This window comes from Artibeus jamaicensis, unplaced genomic scaffold (genome assembly GCF_021234435.1).
Source record: "Artibeus jamaicensis isolate MK-2021 breed Jamaican fruit bat unplaced genomic scaffold, CSHL_Jam_final contig_515, whole genome shotgun sequence".
Lineage (NCBI taxonomy): Eukaryota > Metazoa > Chordata > Mammalia > Chiroptera > Phyllostomidae > Artibeus > Artibeus jamaicensis.
Genome location: NW_026521869.1, coordinates 2,680,054 through 2,691,051, shown reverse-complemented (window position 1 = coordinate 2,691,051; position 10,998 = coordinate 2,680,054). Strand labels below are relative to the sequence as shown.

Sequence of the window (10,998 nt, the reverse complement as noted above, 5' to 3'; positions counted from 1 at the left end):
CAGAAACTAACATAAAATTTTTATTTTTCTCAATATCTACAGCTCCTTTTTTAATTTTAATTTCACTTTATTTACGCTTTTATTTATTTATTTTTAGAGATGGGAAGGGAGGGAGAAAGAGAGGGAGAGAAACATCAATGTGTGGTTGCCTCTCAAGTGGCTCCCACTGGGGACCTGGCCCGGCAACCTAGGCGTATGCCCTGATTGGGAATTCAACCTGCAACCCTTTGGTTTGCAGCCTGAGCTCAATCTGGCACTGAGCTATGCCAGCCAGGTCTACAGCTTCTTTTGATTACAGCAATAAGAGGTATAGTTCAGGGACCTACATAAAACTGAGGGAAGAAGAAAAATTTTTTATTAATCACAACATGAAATTAACATAACATCGCATTAGAATTGAACCAGGATAAATGATGCTTTTATAAAATTTGTATTTCTCGTATCCATTTCAAGGAAAATAGTACATAGTAGGGCTTTTCTAGGTCTTATAAACTAATTTCAGTCAACTTTAAAAAAACAGTAAACAGCATTAACATATATTCTCAAACTGTGCTAAGGAGGAGTTAGAAAGGCAACTATGAAATCTATAACAACGGGCAGGTTTAGAACTCTTTTGTTAAGACTCTTAAGATGTTAAGAACCACATTCCTATTTTACCTGTTACATCAGTGCACCTTTTTCACTGATAAGGCAATGGAGGATGCAACAATGATTTGCAAGTCTTTTAAATAACAGATGTTTGATTGAGATGCAAATAAGCTTCCTTTCCCAATTTGTCTTTTCTGGAGCAGAAATAAATAACTTTGTCTTTTGTATGTAGGCAGCTAATATTTTGAAATTCAGCTGCTATAATCTTCTAACTCATAATTAAAAGAGGGCTAAATTATTAGGAATAAGTCTTTGAAATACTTCCAGTTTTTAAAATACCAAGGCTTCTGAATAAGTTCTCAAACCTATCTTTCTATTTTAGTACATAACTTGATAAACATAACACATTGGATCTGTATTACAGTAATTCCTTCTCTCAACTACATTTTGCCCTCAATAAGGGTGAGAGTTTCAAACAATTTCTACATATAAAGCATCTTTAAATTAGTTTCCTTTTCATTGAGCTTTCTCTCCCTTCATTTCTGTGCCTGTGAAAGGTAATCTGAACACACACATATATATTTGCATACATAAAACTAAGTTCCTTTTACCATTAAGGATAATAAAACTACACTACATGGACAATTCTGTGAAGACAGTCCAGACCTCCTTAGAAGTCCTCCTCTAGCATGAGGAAGGGAGGTGCAGTTCACTGAAGGATGTGATGAGGCTATAGTAAGTCTTTTCATCATCTGTTAGTCCTGCATTGCCAGGTCTTACCACCACAGCTACATGTACATCTGCTTTCTCAGCAGCACTGGCCTCTGTGAAAGACCAAAATAAATGTCAGAAATGTCAAAATATGATCTCTGAGATTTGCTTCAAAGTAGTCAGGAAATGTGGGAATGTAAGAAACAAGTTTGGCACTGACTGGATCACTGCTGAAGTTAGAAGATGGGCACATATGTCTCTCTTAAATAATTTTTAAATTTTCTGTAATAAAAAAAAATTTGTAATTGTACTTGACAGACTAGAAAGGCAATATATCCAGACTTCTGAGTTTTATTAAGTACGTATGAATGAGGCAGAACAAAATCATGTTCTGTCTACAACTTTCCTCTATTTCCTCCCGTTAGTCCTACAGAGAACTGACTGTTTCCCACAGAGCAGCCTCTCAGGAAAAATACCAATCAACTACATATGGGACAAATGGAATCCTAGAAACCAATCAGGCCACAATACTTGCTCTCACATCTGGAGCCCAAACATGTCATAACCCCTGACTAGACTGCCCATCTTCTTTCGCCTCAAATTCCTACTCTTTTGAAATTCAACTCAAATATCTCATCTTCCAGAAGCACAACCATGTGAGCTGGCATCCTATGTGCTCCTTTAATACCCTGTATTTAGTTCCATCACAACCACGTGAGCTGGCAGTTATTATCTGTTGTCTCTCTCCTCCTTCAATAGACTGAGATCAGTGACTGCATGGTAGGTAGTAATAAAAATAGGACTAGTAAAATAAAACTAGGTAAACTACATATTGCAGGAAATATCTCTAAAATACCTTAGTTTATATATCTCTTCAGTTTGTTTCCACCTGAAAGATAACAGCTAATATATTAATTTAGCACCTATTATGTACCAGGTACTGTTCTAGGAACAGAGAACAAAACAAAGCTCCTGCCTTCATGAAGCTCCCATTCTCATATAAATGCTCACAACAACCCTGAGGTAGTTAGTATTAGTATCCCCCCATTTACAGACAGCAAAACTGAGAGCTAGCAAGTGGTATAGCTAAGTTTGAAATAGTTAATTTGCCTCTGTGGTCTCCTCTAGAATGAAGGTTAGCAAATTATCACCTGCCACTTGTTTTTGTAAACATAATTTTATTGGAACAAAGCCACACCCATTCATTTGTGTATCATCTATGGCTGCTTTCACACTACAAGGGCAGAGCTGGAGAGCTGTAACAGAGGCTGTATGCCTGCAAAGCCTAAAGTATGTACTATCTGGCCTTTACGGAGAAAGCCTGCCAACTCCTGCTCTAGACTACTACCACTCCAAGTGTGGTCCGTGGACCAGCAGTGAGGGAAATCACCTGCAAGCTTGTTTAAAAAAAGCACAATCTCAGGTCCCCATTGTGAAACCACAGAATTAGGATCTGCAGAGGATAAGTTGTGATCAGAAATTTCAAGGAAAAAAAAGGATACAATTTAAGCAGACATAAAGTAGCTGTGCATATATTGGAAGAATGGGAGTCCAAACACAGGTCAGAAAGTTGGGGTATACTTGGATAGATAGAATAAAACTGGGAAAGAACCTGAAATACATTCTATGGAATTTAGATTGGTATTTAAAAAATCCTTAGTAGCTTCTCAACCTTCAAAGAAAGGTCATAGTATCTAAATGGATCAAGGGCAGTGGTGTTGAATATTACAATTCCACAGTAATATCTGTGACCGCAACCTACGGGAATGGCTTAAGGAAGAAGAAAAGACCTGAAATTATAGATGTACTATGATAGCAACTAGACAAAAAAAATGTGGCTAAAAAACAAGACTATGAAGAAACTGTAAGTTTCTTCATTTATAGTAATCTTCATTACTTCATTAATAGTAAGCTAAAGGTGGAGGATAGGACAAGGTGCTGGGAATCATATTATGCTCAGGACAGGCTGACTTTGTGGGGAGCTCCAGCCACAAAGCAGATTCCTAATTTTAAGCCTACAGAAACTTACCATTCAAAAATGCTATGAAAATTAAATATAGGACAAACCACAGATTTTCATCTCCCATAGCCACCTTTATGAATTAAAAGAAAAGCAATTTACAGATTAAACCTAACATATTCACCAGAACGAGGCCTGTCTCCCTTCCATAAGGAGCAAAAGTATCATTCCTCACAGAAACTGCTGGCACCTCCCTAAATATGTACACAGTAAAGCCAACTCCCAACCCCACCACTCTAAGCCCCTACAAACCATTCAAGGAAAAGGGTATATTATAGCTCTGATCCAGTAAAAGGTTTCTATACAGAAATATGACAGGCAAACATTTACAGTTCGAAGTAGAGGCCAGGTGAAATGCTTGTTGTTACAGCTAATGCTTGCTGATGGTACATTTAAGTGGCCTGGCTACCTAGTTACACAATGAACCTGAAGCAGTGTGCCCGGGCATCTCTCTTTCACCTTCAGTGCAGCCAGACATACAAATTTAAAGCTTTCCAATATGTCAAAAAAGGAGACATCAGTTGATAGAAGCCCTTAGACCCTGAAGCTGACCCAAGACAGGACACATAGGACGGGGGGCTGATCCTCACTAAATACTGTCTTCCTAGGTCAAAAATTCCAATCTAGATTCACCAAGGTCTGAAATTTCACCAAGGTATTCATGATTACTGAATGTCTACTGTATGTCAGATGAAATTAAGCCTGTTTTACCCCTCTTTCTCTGAAAAACATAAGTTACTGAAGACATTAAATGATCCATGCTGGTTAAGATTTTTTTTCAAAACTGCTTAGCAAATTAGTACTTGCTTATTATATACCTACAACTCTTCCCTAACACAACGAACCAAAAGGTCGAGGGTCAGAAGTAGAAAAATATATTCATACACCTGTGGTAACAGGTGAGCACCGTTGCCAGCAGCCTGGATTGCCTTTGGGCCCTCTTTGAAAGTTCTAATGAATGAGGGTGGCTTTAGTTCTGTGACAAGAGACAGACAGCTGAAGGGAGGAATACTGCCAATAAATGCTGAAGCTACCTCCAAGGGGCCCAGGAACCATGTGGAGCCGACCACTCCCTGACCTATGCCTTTTCTCCCCAACACTCTTCCCCAGCCTTCAGCACAGTGTCAGAGCAGCTGCACAATACACAAAGCCCTATTCTGGGTGTGAAAGGAAGGGGAAACTTACAATCCAAGCAAGTGGAAGAAATGTAAATATACAAAACTACCCTCAAATACAAGTGCAATTGTAAACACACCAAGAGCAGGCCCCCTTAGGAAATCACAACTCTAAGAATGAGCATAAAATCAAAAGCAGGGGCCAGGTGGGGAAGTGTAGGAAAGCCTTACCACCTAGGGCTTTCAGGTAAGAATGGAAGAGACTACTGCTCCCAGCATCCTCCACCTCTTAACCTGCTGTTCTGTTTCTTTATTCACTACTATTTCCCTCTATAATTCTGTGAAGGACTCTTAAATACATGTTTTAAACCACTCTTGAAATCACTTAAATTGCCAAGAAAAAATAGCATATATTGTTTAGTGCATCTGGTAATGTACCATATAAAATAAAGAGGGCCATGCTGGGTAAAAAAATGCTGTCTTTAAACAGGGGAATCATGAGTGGGGCCTGAGATGGTCCTAGGGAAGGCAGGGGTGAGGCACCTAGTGACCATAGGGCAGTCAGTGTTCATCAATTGGAAAGACAATGAGGCAAAATCACTCAAACTAGAGTCCTCTTTCTCTTTTTTTGGCTGTGTATATGTGATCTCACTGCTGTTAAATATATTTGCTATAGGTCCACCGTGACTTTATTCTCCTTAACTAGCCATGCACCTACCATCATATTTTTGTATGCATGCTCACTTCCGCACTGAAGCCCTTAAGTCATCCTTTCTTATTTTTTTCATTTCATCTGTGTGTGTGTGTGTGTGTGTGTGTGTGTGCGCGCGCGCACGTGCATAAACAGAGGGATGGGTAGGGAGCCATGAATAAAGAGAAAATGAGAAGAATTAGTCTTTCTAATGCCACTTCCCCACACACAACCCCCAAGAACTGGTAAATGGAAAGAGGAGTGAGTTGGCCGATTCACTGCCTCTTGATAAAATTTTCATTTTTCAAGGGTCTACACACACACTTTCTTTAAAGAGGCAATGTGGTTGTAGTGCCAGCCTCAGTTCCCATCCTGGAGCAGGAAGTCAGATTACTCACCTGGAGTGATGTCTGTCAGAAACAGGATGTTGCTAGTTGAGCACCCAATGCTGTCTGCAATCTTTCGATAACTCTCACTCTCCACTTTGTGTCCAATCTTGGTATCAAAGTGACCATCAATAAGCTGAATACAGAAATGGGAAAGACTGACACTATAAGTACACTTGTAACCTGGACCCTTTGTTTCTCATCCCTTATCTCTGAAATACATAACAATCAGAGTAACTTCACTCACTCAGTATACAACTGAAAACTACTTAACAGATTACTTTGTGAGGGCTACAAAAAGTATATACAAAGCTTTTATAGCAATATACATTTGAAATAGGAAGACTACCAGTTAAACACATATAAGGTCATTTTAAAATCTATTTGTTTTCCTTTCATTAGCATTAATTTTTTTCCAAAATCTTTAAAAATGCACATGCCCTACTTTCTACCCTTAAAATACTATTTGCACTCAAACTGCTTACTAAACTATGATGTTTCACTCCTGAAGAAAAATTCTGAACATTGTCCTTTTGAAACCAGAATGAACACATTTCTCTAACCTGCTTCATTAGTAAGCTGTTACTTTACTTTCAACAACCTTTCATTTTCTGATTAAAACATTTTTAAATTCTACCCAAGAGACAGTATATACCCTTCCCATCTTAGAAATAATTGGGGCCAGATGTGTCACCTGCTAATTTAACCAACTGTAATTAAAACAAGTCCATATTAAGGATCAGCTTTTATAATGTAATCTCTTCAATATTTTCAGAACTTTTCACAAAATAAAAAACAAGCGTAACAACCACTCAAAGACAAATTAAGGTAATATTATGTTTTTTTTTAACTTATAAAAAGTTAAAATTGGTTTTACATTTTTTTCTCTCAAGTTCTGCCTCATTTAGTAACTAGAGAATCAAGTTTTCACTATTGAAGTCAGTTGATAATTATGTCATGTCTTCACCTTATTGTCTGTCATACCAGAGAGAGCAGAAAAGGATTACATCTGTATTCAGAGGACACTAGTTACCAATAATTTATTTTTACTGATTGAATTTTTTATTTAGAATATAAAAAGTACTAAAATGAGAATATAATCCCCAATGCCAAAGTGTTCTCGGTATACAGTAGAAGCTCAATAAATATTTATTTTAAAAAATAACTGTCTGAGTGACCTACTGTGTATCACTAAATTCAGTGTGCATTGATCCAGTATTTCTTTTTGAGTCCCTAAAGGAATTCCCTCCTTCCAATGACCACTCTGTCCTTCAGGGGGTGTAGAGATGGATGGTGGGACACAGGACTAACAAGAATTTTTTCAGGAACAAGAAATGTAACAGGGGGCCTTCATTGTTTAATATCGTGCCCAGTTCTCTTACATAAGAATGCTGGTTCTCCCTGGTCAGGTGGTTCGGTTGGTTGGACTGTCATCCCTTACACCAAAAGGCTGCGGGTTCCATCCCCAGTTAGGACATACAGTCATACCTAGGCTACAGGTTTGATCCCCAGTCGGGGTGCGTACAGGAGGCAACCAATCAATGTTTCTTTTTCACATCTCTGTCTCTGTCTCTTTCTCTCCCTCCTTCTCTCTCTAAAATCAATAAACATATCCTCAGGTGAGGATTAAAAATAAAATTATATTAAATTTAAAAGAGAATGTTAGGTCTGCTCAAATAAAATCTGTTATCTCTCCAAAGTACCAGAAACAATCAATGCAGCTTCACTCTGCTGCATTCAAGAACTCTGGGGGTTTCCTGTTGTATTTTGGGGGATAGTGACCATGTATCACTTTTACACTTAACCTGCTACTTTAAACAACCAAAAGAAAAGCATGCCATTAGGTCTGACGGTTTCCTAATATTGGCAAGACAGATGATTTGTAAGGTAGCTCATGTCTTATTAGCTGTATTTTATATGGTTCTAGTACTACCATCATCAAATAACTTTGAGTGGATATTTTAAAATGCAGATTCCTGACTCCCTACCCCCCTCCCAGCCCTATCAATTCAGATATTCTGGGAAGCGGGGCCCAGAGATCTACATTTTAAACAAACTCTCCAGGTGATTCTTATGCACGACAAAGTGTATGAATCATTGATGCAAAGGTTGGTAACGCAAAACATTTCACTCTTGCCTATAATGTATTTCCTAGTTTTTCCATTTCTCTAAAGAGCTTAGCATATATAAATGCAATTTACCTGAATGCTAATTTAGCTTGTAACTGTAGCATATTCCCTTAACATTCATTATTTCGTGCTTTGATCATGTCAAAGAACAAAGAATAAAGTAACCTACCTCAAGAATATCCCCCTCTGTAGAATACCCAAATAATAGTTTCTGTGCTTCTATACTCCCTGAAGAATAAACATACACCTTCATTCCAGCCTCTCTCCACTTCTTGACTGCTGGAACTACATCTTCAAAGAACCTGGAGAAAAAAAAAAAGTTAAAATGCAGGAACATGTAATCTAGACGGAAGAAAAACAGTCAAAATAGTTGTCACAAGTTTCTCTATCTGTGCCCAAATGGTTTCTATGAGAAGCAAATCCATAAGACTTCATCTGCAAATTAATAAGAGTGTCAATGGAGTTCTAGGATCACAGCAGATCGGAAGCAACAATTCAGTTAGAAAGAATAGTTTCGACAGCCCCACTAATGATAGTCAAAAGTTATTACAGATAACAGGATGAAACAAGTAATTTTTTTAATCCTCACCCTAAGACACGCTTACTGATTTTAGAGGGGGGAAGGTAGGGAGAGAGGGAGAGAAACACCAATGTGAGAAACAATGGCTGGTTGCCTCACACTTGTGTCCCAGTTGGGGACCAAACCCGCAACCTAGGCATTTGCCCCGACCAGGAATCAGACCTGTGACCTTTAGGTTTACATGATGACACTGCAATGAACTGAGCCACACTGATCAGGGCAGAAAGTGACTTTTTAAATTCCCAAAGAACTCAAAAAAAATCAAACAATAATATTGTACTATTACATAATCTTTGCTGTAATACATGACAAGAGAAGGTTAAATTATGTCCAGTGTGCCTTAAGAAAGCATGGGGAATGCTTTTAGAAAGATCTGTACCCAAATAAAAGAAAACATGTTTGGGGGCTCAAAGCTATTAATTTTTAATTATCTATAAAATGGAACTATTTCCTGAGAACTAAGAAAAACAAGTTTTACTATGCAGAAAAAAAATTATGTATCAAATCAGATAAGCAACTTGTACCATCTCACATTCTCTAATCAGCAAAGTGTCTATTTTTCTAATTCCTGACATTGTCTTGTTGACCAATTCTATTCTATTTTATCTATTCTATTCAGTGGAAATATAGACAATGGATGAAAAGAGAAGTACAAGGAAATTGGGATGCGGAGCTAGTCATCCTTAAAAGAGTAAAAACTATCAGAGAAATCTTCTGTATAAAACAGTTTAATATGTTGCACTAATTGAAGAAAAGAGATTCATTAGTTCAAACCCAGCACACATAATTGTGAGTTACTTTGTACTTACAGAGACAGAATTTTTCCATGTTGAATACACAGATTGTTATTGCTCCAAAGCAGGGTTTAGAAGTCTAAGATAACTTATTTCAAGTCCCTGGTTTTATAATTGAGGAACCAAGACCAAGAGAAGGAAGGGCTAAGTAATTCAAATATAGTCTCCTGGCTCCACTCTTCTGAATGTTTTACAAAGCAATCTAGCTGATATTTCCATATCACTGGCCTATCCTGACATTCCAATGCATCCTTTAAAGGTGGAAGCCCCTTGTAAAGTATATAAAGAAATGGCATCTCATTTGCAAAAAACAAAAGAAACATAGGCAGCTAGACACAGTCTTGGATCTTAGGATTTACATCAGGCAATGGTCTAAACCCCTTAGTGGCAGTGCCTTATTAAGAATATCTTAGCAACATAGGACTCCTGAGTCTCCTTCAGCAAGAGTGCTCAGGAACTCCACGACCAAGACCAAAGGTCTCTGGAAGGTGTTCAAAAGAGCACAAAACAGAGCGGCACTGCTGACACTCTGAGTACCCCCAAAGTGACGGGGTGCAGAAGTATCATTCTTGCTTCTCTAACAGAACAGAAAACAGGTAGTCTAATCGTCCTGGGAAGCAGCCCAACAGCGCTGTTACTCTTATGCAAAGGATCAAATATAACTTATTTAAAAAGTGACCATTTCCTAGGAAGCTGTTTTCGAACTGGTATTAAAAGGACTTCAACCATTTCACAAAGACAAACATCAGGTTTGGGAAATTTAGCTGGGCGAAATGCTTTATCCCAACTTTGAAAACAAAACATTCATTTGTTAGAATAAAAAGAATGTTGATTTTATCTATTTTACTAGTCAAGGAACACTGGAGAAAGAGGACCAGTAGAAAATGTATTTGATTTTGAGGCTGGTGAAATGTTCAGATTCATGTGAGCAGCTACATACTCTGCTTTCATATGCCCCGCTGTGAATGCTGCCCTCCACATGTGGCCCTGCAGCTGTTTCAGTGCCGTGGTCTTTCGGTCCAGAGACATCTGCCAGCACACATTATCTACCACAGCCTGGATCGTCTGTTGCAGGTCATCTGCCCCATTCTCAGATGCAGCAGGGATCGGAACAGCCCCAACCAGGTGGGAGTCCTCTTCAGCCTTAAAGTCATAAACAACATGAAGTTTGTTTCTTTCTTATTTGAAAAAAGAGCACCTGACATGATACCTGACAACCAAACTGACCAACTTTCTCTAAATATCTTTAGCACCAAGCACTATTACAAATTAAAAATATTTTACATTTTGTGGCTGATCTGAATGGTTCCTAAAAGAAACTGGATTATAATTAACAATTTACATTTACCTTTCCTATATTGCTAAAGCTGAAATTTAAACCAAGAGGCATGTATGTGAGAAGAGAGGCAGCACATGATAAAATGACACCATAAAACCTAGATTATTGATTCACTTATTATGATGAACAAACCATAACCTCAATTAAATCTGATAATTTTCTCTGTACTGTAACTGAGGGAAAAACACAAGGAAAACCTTTAAAGTTAGTTCATGCCTGGAGTTCAATTAAAAGAAGCTAGTGAAGTAATGTCTGAGGTTGGTTCACAGTTTCCTGGAATCCACATCTTGCAAAAACTCTAACAGCTACTTGGAACACCGACAATGTGACAACGCCTATGTCTAACATCTAAAGACCCAATGATTCATATCCTACAATGCGGGAATAAGTATGCATGTTTCAACAAGAATTAAGACAACAAAAAAAGGCATAGGAGGGAAGTGTTTCAGACTAACCATGAATTATCTAGAAAATCCAACAAACAGAAATACCCCAATGCCCCAAAGAATATGACTATATTTCCAATCCTAACTCTTAATGTTAAAAAATTCAGAGTGTTTCACATTGTCCAAATAGAAAATTAACTAGAAAAAAACTACCAGAGAGTTAGCTCTGCACAACATATTAAGATCTTTGCCACTGAAG

The 10,998-nt window shown here is 38.0% G+C and overlaps 1 protein-coding gene across 2 annotated transcripts in view; it reads right to left on the bottom strand.

The window, feature by feature from the left end:
- ENOPH1 (enolase-phosphatase 1) overlaps positions 1-10,998 on the bottom strand; it is a 24,329-nt gene continuing 13,331 nt past the window's right edge. For both annotated transcript variants that reach the window (XM_053668859.1, XM_037150722.2), the window contains exons 3-6: positions 9,955-10,157; positions 7,810-7,942; positions 5,524-5,647; positions 1-1,412 (exon numbers count right to left, since the gene is read on the bottom strand). In XM_053668859.1, coding sequence (XP_053524834.1) covers positions 1,273-1,412; positions 5,524-5,647; positions 7,810-7,942; positions 9,955-10,157 — 600 coding nt within the window. In that variant the 3' untranslated portion in view covers positions 1-1,272. The remainder of the gene's footprint in view (positions 1,413-5,523; positions 5,648-7,809; positions 7,943-9,954; positions 10,158-10,998) is intronic.